A 14,496-nucleotide genomic window follows, 5' to 3' on the forward strand; every position below is an offset into this window, starting at 1 on the left:
GCACAAAACTGGGATTCCTAAACTTAGACCTGGGTAATATGATGATGGTCATTAATGTGTCGCCCAGGGCATCTTAGAGAGGAGGCCTCAGCCTCAGTGCATATTTGTTGCATTACACTAATAAGGAGTTGTTTGAACTACAGTCGTCTTCCTGTTTAAGTATAGTTCTACTTGTAAGTTTTGTGTAGGGATGATTCCTGACACAGAGAATCATCACATCTATTACATGTCGAGGAATACTCACTTTCACTCTTTTTGCAGCTTGCTTTACTTACCCTGTTGGGTACACAGGGATTTCTTAGAGAACAGGCAGCACATCCTTGTCCTGTGTATTTCTTTACAGCAAGCTGTGATTAAGAGCTAGTTTTCGATACTCAGATATTTTACATGTGAATGCCACTTTCGGATTCCACAGTTTTTCAAGTATATGCTTGCAATCAGCCGTGTGATTTTTTTCCATGAGTTTTCTACCTAACACTGAGGGTCATTTCCTGGAACACAAGCCATGGTGCCAGACAAGGTGTCAAAAAGCCATGTGCTCCAGATATTTTTCTTAGGACAAAACACAGGAAAGCAGGCATGCCACAGTCATTCAGGTTCTCCTGCTGCAGCTCTTACTACAGTGACCCACCCCCCACCCCTCACCATGGCTTTCTGGAGTGCTGAGTTTAAATCTGTTGCTAAAGGTTCATTTCCATGGGCTCCAATAAAGCAGAAAGGGAAGGAAAGAGGTATATTCTCTACTCACCTCCTACCCATCTTTCACCTTTGTAAACCCCACGGTGTTTTTGGGTTCCCTTTTTTTTTTTTTTTCTTTTTAAATGAGACAGAGTCTCGCTCTGTCGCCCAGGCTGGAGTGCAGTGGCGCGATCTCGGCTCACTGCAAGCTCTGCTTCCCGGGTTCACGCCATTCTCCTGCCTCAGCCTCCCGAGTAGCTGGGACTACAGGGGCCCACTACCACGCCCGGCTAATTTTTTTTGTATTTTTAGTAGAGACGGGGTTTCACCGTGTTAGCCAGGATGGTCTCGATCTCCTGACCTCGTGATCTGCTCATCTCGGCCTCCTGAAGTGCTGGGATTATAGGTGTGAGCCACCGCGCCTGGCATTTTTGGGTTCTTTAGAGTCTCTTTTTTCTTTTCAAACCGAGTTTCCATCGCAGTCAAGAAAACTTAAAGGTAGAGAAGCAAGATGAAATTCTAGACCAAATTTTTCCATTTACCGGGAATTGATTAAAAAAAAAAGGTGCTAATTTCTCATGCCTCCGTCTCTGCTACACCCCTTGGAAATAAATGCGTGTAGTTCCTTGCAGGGTGTATCTTCTGGGTAGGACGCTCGTTCCTAAATGCCTTCAGTCATGTATGTGTTGTCGTCTTAATAACATTTGTCTTATGGTCTGTTCACCTTTTTCTTTAACATGGTCAATTCATGTAAGGTTATGTTATGTTGTCATTTATCTTCAGTTTTCTTATTTTCTAGGAACTTCCTGTAGAAAAGCCCCCAAAACAAAACAAACCTTAATTGACTAAAAGGTATTGCATGCTCAACTTAGGATAAGCACTACGGCAAAGGATACGAAATCTACCAAGCTTGCAAGACCAGTTGAAGCTGACTCAAAAATCCTAACATTGAACTGATTGCCGGCAGGCTTAGAGTCAGGCATCTGCTGCTTCGGTGGGGGCCCAACGTGCATGCTGGGCGCCCGGGTGATTGAGATCCAAAGAGAAGGGCACTCTAAGACAGGCCAGATGAACTGGCTCCTCGTCATGGGACTGGTACCTCAGATCTGAGCATGGCCCTTGTTTTTGGCACGTAGCGGAGAAAGGATTGATTTGAACTTAACCTTGCAAAGCAAGTTCTCTGTTTTAGCAGTAGTTTGTTGTAGGTTTCAGGGATGACGAATTTGGATGCACTCATTTAAAACGTTTTGGTCACATATCAGCTCTTGATGCCTTTCTTTTAAATTAATTATAGACAGAGAGAGGCATTTAGCTGATCTCTTACCCTGGTATTTCTTTTTTTGTTGTTTTCGTTTTTTTAAATCACAAGTAGATTGCCTGCGTAATGGAGAGGAAACCAGATTGGATACGGACTCTTTTTTATGCCTATTCTGGTGTTGCGTTTGTATATCCAAATGGACGTTATCCTCTCAGATTCTTATCTGGCACTAATTTATAACTATTATATTATCAGAGACTATGTAGCAATATATCAATGCACAGGCGCATCCCAGGCCTGTACAGATGTATGTCTACACGTAAGTATAAATGAATTTGCATACCAGGTTTTACACTTGCATCTCTAATAGAGATTAAAAACAACAAATTGGCCTCTTCCTAAGTATATTAATATCATTTATCCTTACATTTTATGCCTCCCCCTAAATTAATGACTGAGTTGGTGGAAAGCGGCTAGGTTTTATTCATACTGTTTTTTTGTTCTCGACTTCAAAAGTAATCTACCTCTTAAAAATTTGTAGTTTAATATTTGTTTGGTGAATTTGTGCCACTTTAATCCTTCCACTATCATTCCCATTTTGTTACATTTCTGTTATGGGGACTTTATGTTGAAATATTGTATAAAGCATTTGTAGCAGTTTAAAAATAAAATATTTAAAATTATTTAAATTGTTTTGGACGCTTCAATTGTATTATATGTGATTTACATTTCACTTTTTTTGTTGGCGTTGTTAACCCGGAGAGTGCTCCTGTATTGAACTTTGCTGTTATTTTATTGCTTCTGTTTGGAGAGTGCTATAAAAGACTATTCTAATGAAAACATTAAAATTTACAATTTGACATACAAAAAGGGGTTGTCCGTTGATTTTAACCAATGTAGCACCGAGAGAGAGAGAGGTTAATTATAGATAGACAAGAGTGGTGTTTGCTGTGTTTCCCCTCCCAGCATTGAAATCACTGGGGCTTGTCAGATGCATTAAAAAAAGATTTTTTGTGCTATTGCTGCAAACACTTAATTAGAGGAGAATTTAAACAATGCATTTTATATTATTATAACCAATAAAAAACTTTCTAAACATCTGTGAAAGGACTGCATTTTGTACATAATTGGGAGCAGTTAGGGGGTAAAACAAGGTATGGGGAGGACTGTTCAGAGCTGGCATTCTAATTTAAAAGTGTGGCGTCTACTCAGCCCACCTGGCGTCTGTTCACTTGTTTCTATTTGACAGTAACTGAATATGTGCCCATTCCGGTTGGAATTCTCTGTAGAGGGTGGACATGTAGTCAGACAACGGTGCCGAGAAGTACCTTGTGAACTCACTCGGGTAAGAGTAAAATACAAAATAATTTCATCTGTGGGGTCTCTGTGCTTCCTGGAAAGTTTACTCTAGTTTGTGGATTGATGTTTATTTCTATGGGTTTCCAAAGAATGAAACCAAAAAGTTGTGACATACTCAGTTTATATGAAATTGCCGGGGTTTTTTAAGATTAAAAATGGCTGACTATAAGCGGTTTCCTATAGTTCATCATCATAGTGCTTTGCTAACCACATCTGTCTGTCACTCCTTGGGGAAAGGTGGTGAAGGGATAGCCAGCTTCCCTTGGCCAGATGTTCCCATTTCTGGCATACAATATTTCTCCCTTAGAAAAACACGGAGAAGGAGAGAGGTTGGTGGGAATCTGGAAGTGGTCTTCGATATTAGTAGTTTTTAACAAATAGGCTTGAACACGCAGCAGTGCCCTGTGAGGACTTGAACGTTGTAAGAAAGAGCATGGTCTTGGGGGACAACTGGATTTCCATCCTAACCCATCTGCCGGCCATTCATCCCTTCCCTGTGCCTTCAGTAAACGGGCCTCCAACAAGCGCCCTCCATGGCTGCGTCTTTAGTGTTTTAGCCTTGGGCAAGTTCCTTTACATTCTGGATCATAGTTCCCAGTCTGCAAAAAGTAGGGAGTGGACTGGCTGGTTTCTGAGTGTGCCTTCTAGGAGGAGATCTTTTTTCCCGGATCTGGATGCTGTCAGACAAAAGCACTGGACTGAAAGGGTGGGATGATGGCTCGGGTCTCCACAGTGTCCCTGGCTCTGCCTGGAACATGACAGGGACTCAGATGTTTACTGGAGGAGTCACCAAGGAACCACATCACATCCATCTCACCAAGGGAGAAGCTGCCCTGTTCGGGTTGCTTTGGCTCTTTTATGATAGAGTTAAACTTTTTTAAAAAATCAAAAGCTAATTAAAGCCTTCCATCCCTGTTACCATTGAAACATTTCAGTGTTTCTGGTAAATGCCTTGCTAGGCTGGCTGTCTTGTCTTGGTGGTTACAAGTACTTTCTAGCAAGATATTTTACAAAATCAACTTACTGTATTGAGTACTTGATGTATGTCTGACTGTGTTCTGGGTGCTTAGGATACATCACTGAACAAAATGGACAAAAATCCTGACCTCTGTGGGGCTTGTATTTTCATAGTGGCTTTTTTCACCACTTTATACTTCATATTCCAAACCTCCTCGCTGTCACAATTCCCCAAAGGCTAGGTGGTCAAGGAGATGCTTCTAGCTTAATATCTAAGTGCCAATAATCGAGATGACTGCGGCTTTTAATACTTGGGTTAAAATGACTCTACTAAAATTATAGCTCACTTAATGCATTTGATATTTTATTCATGTGGGTTTTGATTTGATATTGAACCTCGCTTTGAATATATTGACTTGAATCCATAAAAAAAATCATAAAGGGCAATTTACCTTGAAAGTGGATTAGAGCACAGGCGGATGAGAAAAGGGTTGACTCGGATATAAAGGCCACATTTAAAGTGCTTCAAAGACCAGGCTGATAGTTACAGAAAATGGTTTGTCTTTCCCCATCAGCCTTCACAGGCCCAGCTGTCATGGCCTCTTTCCTGCCTGATGGCACCACTCCTGCAGCTGCTGCTTTAGGCAGCCTCAGTGAAGGTTCTGGTAAAGCACTGCTGCTGAGCATATGTTCGAGGGCCTTGGAGGTGTGGATGGGCCATTCTGCTAGACTTAACAAAACGGGGAGCCACAAGCCCTGCCCTTCAACACTGTGGGTTCCATACTTCACCTGGGGAGCTTGTCAAAACTACTAGTTCCAAGGCCCTACAATGAGTCCATTTAGGGCTGGGGCCTGCCTGGGTAATATGTACTTTAAAGACCCCAGGTAAATTCAGGGCACAGGAGAATTTCTGAATTTAATATGGGAAAATAACAGATGAGTGTAGCTCTCAATTGCTAGAGGATCGTGTGTGCTTTAGGCCTCGCAGTGCTGCATGTCAATAATCATCCTGCAAAGTGAGCACTATTGTTTTCCCTTTCTTTCTAAGGCTGGTGGGGACGCCCGTCTGGCGTTGGGGCACCAGGGTTATTCTGAAGCCAATCCTGAGCCGTGTCCACTTGGTGGAAAGAGGAGGTGGTGGGCCTTGAGGGTGAAGGAACCGCGGGCCTAATGTGTAGTTTCTCTCTGGCTTATGTTGATTCCAAGGCTCAAGCCCCCTTGGGCCCTGCCCTTCTGGTGGCTTGACCTTTCCTGAAGGGTTTGCCTCACAAGCAGAACCTTGAATACACAGTATTATGGGATAAGAAAAATAAAGGTCCAGATTGGTGGGAATGATGACGTGACCATTAAGATGTTAGACAAAACATCTAATGTCAAAATAGAAGTTGAATACGGCTTGAGGTTTGAGTGGGTGGCATGTAGGGAAAAAAGTGCGAAACTGCTCCTTGGTGGTGCCATGGATCTCTGTGCTGCAGGCCCAGGCCCCAGGCCTGATCCTTGCTGCCACCTACACAGGGTCACGTCACTTCCTCCCTCCCCCCTTCTGCCCTTGTGCTGTTTCCTCTGAGTGGTGGTGGAAATGATGTGAGAAGCTTTAGGGTGGATTCAGCGTGGCTTTCCAACGCCTGCTGTGCACTGGGTACTCTGCTGAGCATCTACAAAATAAGTCTTGGCAGTGACAGCCTGAGATTGGTGTCATTTACCGATGGAGAAACAGATTTGGGGAAAGTGATGTTGTTCCGAGGGCACACAACTGTAAGGTGGCAAGTTGAGATTTGAACTCCAAGCTACACTCTGCGGTCCATTTTTATAGGTAGAGTTTTTTTGTTTGTTTGTTTTGTTTTGTTTTGAGGAGTTTTATTTCTTCTAAATGTAGAAAACAGGACGCAGTACCTTCTCCATAAAAGCTTTTCCAAGCATCAGTGAGCAGGTACAACAGTCATTTGTGGGTAAGGAAATCTTCGTGGTGCAGCGAGACTTATTAGTCAGGAGTTGCTCCTGGACCCATTTGCTTTTAGTTTCCCTCTCACTGTGGAATAAACTTCTACCCCATCACAGACCAATTAGTTCAGGTCAGTCAAGCTGGCTTTATAGAGCCATCTGCTTCATCAACGGCAACGTGACTGTTTAACAGAAGCCAAGCTCATTATTATAGTAATACCCTTTGATTTTGGAGACGATTCTAAAGGCCCTGGGATCCTCAAGCATCTCCTCAGATACCAGCGGAGAACCTTGAGCTGCTGGGCATTAACCCAAAAAAAAAGTTGGTCTAGGCTGCCTCCCGACTTCAGCAACTAGTGTGTGTGTTACATGCAAAACGAACAGGTATTTACGTTCTGCTGACACGTTATTTTTAAAGTATAGGATTAGAATCTGGAGGGGGTGTGTAGGTTTCGTTTAGTTTTCTAGATTATGAATTGAGAAAACCATCATGACTCGACATTAAATTACTGGCAGTTGCAAAAATTACTTTCAATTGTGAGTCATTAAAAGGTACCCAGAAATACTTTTATTAGAATAAACTTGTCGACCTGTTGCAGGTAATAGGATTTGTACGTGCTTTCATTTCTGCCGCCATTATGCCAGCTGGATTTCTTTTCAACTGTTTTAAAATAGAAATTCAGGTGGACATTCTGGAGACCATAAAACATTTTACGGAAGACTGGTGCCTAAATGTGCCTTCCCATGTCCAGCTAATAAACCATGGCAGGAAGTCAACAGAACAAGCCATGTTTCTGAACATCCTTTCATAGGTGCCACCTGAGTTACTCAGTGAGGGGGGAGAGAACTGGAGTGTCATTTCAGCAACCACAGAAAGCTACAGGTGGATTTTAAAGCCCAGGTTTGTGTTCTGATTCAGAACATATTTAAGCTAAGAATATTTCCTTATTCATGTTTAAACAGGAGCATATGATATAATCTGGAATCCTACATCTACTGAGTCTTAGCATTAAATCTAAATGTACATTTAAAATAGGACTCTGTAAAAAAACCTGGAATTTGTTGCACAGGTAAGTTAACAAAAGGGCATTTAGGCCTTAGGAGACAATTTCCATCTACAGCAGTTGAGTTTGTCGTAGCATTTAATTATTGGCCCAAAATATATTTTAATATTTTTTATTGGAATGAAGTTATTTAAAACTCATGGATTCAATTTTCCTTGCAGTAACATTCTCTTCTCATTTGCTTTTTATAATCACATCCAATCCTTGCCAACCCAGCTAGAGTTTAGAACATTTTCAGATGGCTTCTATTTCCAGGCTATTATTGGACTTGTGAATTCAGGCACATTCTCCTGTTGTGATTCAGTCAGCCAGCCATTCAGAAAACAGCTTTCAACAGCCAATCTGAATCATCAGAGTGTCAGGCAGTAGATCTGAAGGACTTTGCCCTGGGACTCTTAGAGGACCCTCGGGGTGTAGCTAACCACCATGGAGGGAGTTGAGGATGCGCCTGGAGTGTCACTGGCCTTTCCAATGCGTGGGGCACTTTTCTGAGTGCTTTACATTTTGAGCTCTCCCACGCCTGAACAGAGATGGTATTCTCATTTACAGATAGATTAACCGAGTCTGAGAGAGGCAACATCACTTGAATTATGTCCTATGGCTACAAGTGGGGACCCCAAACCCAGCCATCTGGTTCCAGAGCCAAGTTCAACTACAATTTGAAACCACCTAATCACTGTGCCCTTGGGTTTTAGAGAGACTTGCACGTACATAACTGTTGTGTCCCCCAAATGAGATGCTGACGGCCAGAGAGCAGTTTTACTGCAGAGAGAGTGTGTAGGATCATGGGAAGAACATGGGCATTGAATGCCTTCCCATCTGGATGTTCCTTACCTGGGTGCTGTTAATTACTGAGAGGTAGGGCATGCTGCCCGCTGACTCCCAGCTTCCTGGCCCACAGGGGAGCTCTGTGCCCCCCACCTGCCACGTGCCGTGCGTGTTACAGAAGGCAGCATGTGTTCCCAGTGAGGATCCAGTGGCTGATGGCTGTGGTGGCACTGGTGATGACAGTGGACGCTTAATCCGCGTCAGGTGCTCAAGTCCTCACAAAAACAGACCTAGGGAGGCACCGCTAAGGAAACTGCAAGGTCTTAGTAGCCGGCCCCTGGTGGAAAGGGGCAGCATGTGGGGAACTTGGATGATGGTCATCATTAAAGAACTTGGGGAAGAGGCTGTTGCAGAAACGACTCACTTTTCAAAAGCCCTGAAAGAGAAAAAAGCCCTTCGTGGAAACTGAGAAACATAAGTTTCTATTAATTTCATGAGTGGGTGGTTCTATCCTTTGGTGAGGCTAGAGCTTTGTCAGAATTTTTAAAACACTCCTAAAGGCTTCTAGAATGATGTATTCTTCTCTAGGTAAGTGCGGAGCAATTGAGCCACGGCTCATGGAGAGTATAGAGCAGGGATGTCCAATCTTTTGGCTTCCCTGGCCAACGTTGGAAGAATTGTCTTAGGTCACACATAAAACACAGTAACATGATAGCTGATGAGCTAAAAAATATATATATATATATATCGCAAAAAAAAAAAAAACAAACCCTGATAATGTTTTAAGAAAGTCTATGAATTTGTGTTGCGCTGCATGCAGCTCGTGGGCTGCAGGTTGGACAAGCTTGGTACCTGGGGAGCTCTCGACATTCATTCTCCTGGGATCCCCGCAGCCTTTCTCAGTCTGAGACCAGGGCCCTTTATGGGAGCAATGCAAGTTGAGACAGAGCTTCAGTTCAGCCTGGTCTGCCATGATTACATAGAAATGGAAATTCAAAGTCAGGATTTCCGGAAGGCCACTTGTATTCCACAAAAGAGATGGTGAGGTGCAGGCCAGCACTAGCCGGGGTTGAGGTTCTGCTGTCTATAGGACAGGCAGCGGAATGTAGGTACGGGCATTGGCTCTGGACCTGGAAGGCTGATCAGCTGGCACCTCCTCCAAGAAGCCTTTCCTGACCATCAATCTGTCACACTGCCTGGTCCCTCATCCCTCTCCTTGCTGTGCTTTACTGTTCAAGACCCTTAAGCCTTCTGTACATTCTGTTATGGACTCATGTTTGTTTATGTCTCTCCCTTCTTAGATGAGAGTTCTACCCAGGCAGGGACTTCAGTTCCTTCACTGCTGTGTTCCCAGCATCGATTAATAGAACGGAGCCTGGCATGTAGTAGCTGCTCAATAAATATTTGTTGAATAAAATACTTGAATTCTGGCTTTATCACGTATAGTTCTGTAAGCGTAATCTATGCAAGTTACTCAACCTCTCTGAGTCCCAGTTTTCCTTTCTGTGGAAGGGCAGTAATCAATCTGACCACAAAGAATTGCCACGAAGACAACTTTAGAGCAGCCTGGAAGGACCACAGATGCTGTTCACCCCAGTGAGTGCTGTCAATGACAGCTGCTGTCAGCATCACTATTATGACTGAATGATGTCTTCTCTAATCTCAGTTTGAATCTGATGAAAAGTTGAGCCTGCCATGCCATGTATAAGATTTCATGACAGTGTGAGTTGTAGTAGCCAGAACATTCCCTCATTATCTCCTGCCTCTGCCCAGAGAGAAAGCTCTCAAGTGGCCTGTAACTCCTGGTTTGGCCACCAGTGACACCGAGGACCTTTGCTGTGTCTTTGCCAGCCCAGAGCTGTTCCTCTGTGGTGGACCAGAGCTGCTTCCTTTTTATAGCAGGTGCTCCCACCCATCAGAACTAAAGAGAAGTGAGCTGTAAGACAGGAAATCATTTTTCGGTTCAAAATGAGAAAAAAGATGATTCATTCTTATTCTATCACCTCCTCCCTGTAACTTTCTGTTTCTCTTGGTTTTGAATTTCAGTGTCAATTTTTAAAAGGTAAGTTAAGAAAGCATTTCATTAGCTCTGTAAAACCATGAAAACCAAATAACCTTGCTTTGCTGAAACAATAATAATATAAGGATGATCACCGATAATGCTTGCTGGCCACGATGTTAAGGGCTTTCCATGTAGTATCTCATTTAATCTTCAAAAGAGCCCTATGAATACTTTCATGTTCTCCCATTTTACAAATGGGGAAACTGAGGCACAGGGAAGTCAAGCAATTTGCCTAAAGTCATAGATGGTAGGAGGTGGAGCCAGGAGTCAAGTCCAGGCAGTCTGGCTCGTCTCTTAATCACGAGTTTGTTCTACATCTCGTCTGTGGATCTAGGCGTAAGGAGGTAGAAGGGAGCCCCTGGTCACGCCCCTGTGCCTTCTTCTGGTGGGATCGCCTTTAAGCAGCAAAGAATGTGACTTGTAAGCACCTTGTCTGCTGGACAAGAAGCACCAGCAGATTTGAAGGAGCTGAAAAGTGTGTTGCGGGTGAATGGATGTCTTAGTTCTTCCCGGGATGAACCCATTTTGTATGTTCTTGGGAAACCAGCATGTCTGAGGTTTCGGCCAGGCCTCGTTTTTACCAGGGATGGAGCCTCATCCCTCCAGCTTTGTTAGCGAAGGAGCAGATCTAGATACTGAACAGCCCGGAGGATGGATGAGCCTACTCTCTAGGGTCAACTTCTCCCCCTTCTATATTCACAGAAGTCTTTCCAAGCCAGGGTTGACAAGCAGGTTTCCATTTGTGTAGGGGGAGCAGTTGCCCAGGGTGCTGCATGGAACTGGATTCTGAAGCTGGGTTCACACTCAGGGAAAGAGGGCTGGCTAAGTGACCCATGTCTGCCTTGTATGCAGGAAGGCGAGTGGTTCTGGAATGCCAGGTATTTGCTGCCTGTGGTCTCATTGTGTCTGCTACTTTTCTGCTTTTTAAAACTACACTGGACTCAATTTCACCCTTCTTTGAGGGTTCAAGGTAACCAGCAATTAATACTTTGTTGTAGAAAAGATGATTCTGGCATATAGGAGATCCTGACCCCACACTAGAGGATCCAGAAGCTTGAGATGTGACTTTTGAGAAGAACGTACTCCTCAAGATCTACTTTTCCATCTGTCACTCGTGGATATTGTCTGTACTTCCTGGCATCCTTCAGATATGCTTCTGTTAATTGTGGGCTGGGAAGCTAGATTGTGGTCCTGTTAATATCATATGTAAACAAAGAGATGGTTGGCCCTAAGAGATCTCCCAAGGACCTCCCTTGTAAGCAAAGTGCATTAATTCCAGAACATGGATTTGTGGACATGGTTTGCTCACTCATTAACAATAGGTCTTGACCAGATGCAGTGGCTCACACCTGTAATCCCAGCACTTTGGGAGGCTTAGGTGGGGGGGATCATTTGAACTCAGGAGTTCAAGACCAGCCTGGGCAACATAGTGAGACCCCATCTCTACAAAAAATAAAAAAGCCAGGTACAGTGGCATGCACCTGTAGTCCCAGCTACTCAGGAGGCTGAGGTGGGAGGATTGTTTAAGCCCAGGAAGCCAAGGCCGCAGTGAGCTATGATTGCACCACTGTGTTCCTGCCTGGGCAGCAGAGTGAGACCCTGTCTCCAAGAAAGCCAAAAACGAAAACACAATAGACTTTGGCTCTTGGTTCTGTGCTGGTAATTGATGTTGCTGGGACAAGTGACCTAGATAGGAGAGTATTAAGTATAACGCACATATAATGGACTGCTTTTTTTCTTTTAAGCTCCCAAAACACATGAGTTAAAGAAATGATTTGTGGAGAGAATGAAACAAAAGTTTGGGTAAAAGTGCAATCAATTCCTTTCTCAGCAAATATTTGTTGCCAGGTGAAGTTCCTTAGTTCTGAAACAAGAGTTTCCTTCTCTTTACCATCCTATGTCCTTTAATTTATGTTTAGAATAAATAATTTATTTGGTGCCAAGTGGTTTAATCTTCATAGTTTTAGAGAGCTGGTCCTTACAAACCCATGGAAGTACCTATAGTTCTCTACCTTTAGCAGAGACTGATGAACCTGCCCATGAAATGGATTTCTCTTATGGATTCAGGATGTTACTCTGGAATTGTTTTGGAATTTCTTTAATAGCCAATGTTTATGTTTACAGGTGTGAGTTTTATACTCTTACTGTCTTCATTCTTAATGTTAGGCTCCTGTGATTTAATTTTACGCGTGAGTTTAGTGAAAACAAATCTGTGTTACCTTTACCTTCACGTAGGAGCCAACCATTTGATAGGCCTCAATGAACTGGTGTCAGATATTGTAGTTGAAATATGTGCCGTGCCAGATTATTTCAACATTGTAATTAATGATAGGTTTATATCGTTTGAAAGTATTTTTAAAAATTACAGACACAGCTCATGAGTGCCAGCTAACAGCAGGTGTTTTATTAAAGTGTTGTTCCAAGTTGTGTGTGGCACATGGCGAGGTAAGAGCATTTTGTGGTTTGGTTTGCATTGTTAATTACAGCTTTAAGTGCCATTTCCTGTCTGTGTTCCTGGGTGTGTGATGGGGCCCTAGTTTGGGGAGAGGATCTCCCCAGGATGTTTGCTCAGTGGACCACCTACATTAAAAAATCACCTGGGTGATTAAAAGTTTCAGACCTACTAAACCATAATCTCTGGGGTGGGACTTTGAAATCTTCATTTTTATCAGCTTGTCAAATGAGTCTTACCCAGACTTCACAGGGCTTTTAAAGTATTTTTTTTTTTTAATGACATGGTATCACTCATCTCGTCACTTAATTTCTTCTGATTTTGATTTTAAATTCTTTTCCTTGTTTACCATCTCTTTGATATACTTACAGCAACATTGCAACTCTCAGAACACTTTCAATTATGTTTTTCCTTAATTCTTATAACAACCCGGTGATAGATGAGTCAGGGACAGCTCAGGAGCTGGGGACATTTCTGAGTGTCATAGGTAAGAGGGACTTGGGGGTTCGCCAACACAGCGCCCTGCATGTGTGTGTTCACCTGCACCCGCCGTAGGCCTGAGCATGTGGTAGGAACTCAGTATTTGTGGAAGAAAAAGAAAAAGAAATCCTCAAGAATAATAGAGCCAAAGCTACCACTCCGCCTCAGTGACCTACGTATGTGACCGTAACTCATGACCTCTTGGTTTGAAATGTGAATGTTGGGGCAATTAACTGCTGGTGATTGAACAGAGAATGTCTGATCATAGGTAAACGATCCATTAAAATTAAGCCAAAAGAAAAGGCTGGTGATAGCTAATTAAAATTAGTGTTACTGCCTCTGGGCATAGTTCTTAAGGTTAAGAATGCATAATGAAAGCCAATCAGTAACCCATAGAGACCAGTATAAAACTGTGCTAGAAACCCACTACAGCACAGTTTATTAATTCAAAGGTACTGGTGGAATTATAGTCTCCCCTCCCAGTCTACAATGGTACACACACCAAAGATTTGAGTCCTTACAGGCTGTCTTTGACTATAACTGAACATCATGGGGGTAGAACTATTCAACTATTCCTTCAGATTTCTAGATTCTTTTTTCTCTATTTTTGGACCTGAAAATAGGGTCACCCTTTCTGTAGTACCAAGCTTAAATTCCACCTCCTGACACTTGACATCTCCTAAGGGGTGGGAATGGGGGGATCCTTCCCTAGTAGAGCCTCCCAAAATACATAGCAATGGATGACTTTCCTTGCACATTTTCTGACTTTTGCTCAAAATAATGAATCATCTTCTTAGGGTTTAAACACTGATGGTTTTCATGGTGCCATGTGCATTTGAATGGGCTGTGTTAACAAAGCTGTTCCAAAAACTGGATCTGCAACACGGTATCGCTTGCCTTGGAGATTTCTCCTTCACCCTCATGAGTCAGAGCTGCTGGGTAACGTGTGACTTAGTCAGCTGGATCAAAGGGTAACAAACACAAGCACTCCAGGCAAACACAGAGGTCTCCGCCACTTAACTTAGTCACTAAGTCCAGCATGTTCACCATTGCCTAAGGAAGAACAGAGAATTAAGAATTGTGAGGCCGGGCGCGGTGGCTCACGCCTGTAATCCTAGCACTTTGGGAGGCCAAGGCAGGTGGATCACCTGAGGTCAGGAGCTCGAAACCAGCCTGGCCAACATGGTGAAACTCTGTCTCTACTAAAAATACCAAAAATTAGCTGGGCGTAGTGGCAGGCGTCTGTAATCCCAGCTACTCAGGAGACTGAGACAGGAGAATCGCTTGAACCTGGGAGGCGGAGGTTGCAGTGAGCTGAGATCGCGCCATTGCACTCCAGCCTGGGCAACAAGAGTGAAACTCCATCTCAAAAAAAAAAAAAAAAAAATGTGAGAACATTTTGCAAAGCGCAGGGCCTTGGAAAGTGGAATAGGACCAGAAATCCTTCTGAACTTTTGTTGGAACGCCAACTGTGGAT

General features: G+C 43.3%; 1 protein-coding gene across 4 annotated transcripts in view; it reads left to right on the forward strand.

The window, feature by feature from the left end:
- PRDM2 (PR/SET domain 2) overlaps positions 1-14,496 on the forward strand; it is a 108,856-nt gene that overhangs the window by 68,876 nt on the left and 25,484 nt on the right. Inside the window, exon 8 of one of the 4 annotated variants that reach the window (XM_032758985.2) lies at positions 1,478-2,619. The exons of the other annotated variants lie outside the window; for them this stretch is intronic. Coding sequence (XP_032614876.1) covers positions 1,478-1,490 — 13 coding nt within the window. The 3' untranslated portion in view covers positions 1,491-2,619. Of the gene's footprint in view, positions 1-1,477; positions 2,620-14,496 lie in introns of those variants that run through there. 4 annotated transcript variants of the gene reach the window in all.

This window comes from Hylobates moloch, unplaced genomic scaffold (assembly GCF_009828535.3).
Source record: "Hylobates moloch isolate HMO894 unplaced genomic scaffold, HMol_V3 SCAFFOLD_9, whole genome shotgun sequence".
In the NCBI taxonomy this organism is placed as follows: Eukaryota; Metazoa; Chordata; class Mammalia; order Primates; family Hylobatidae; genus Hylobates; species Hylobates moloch.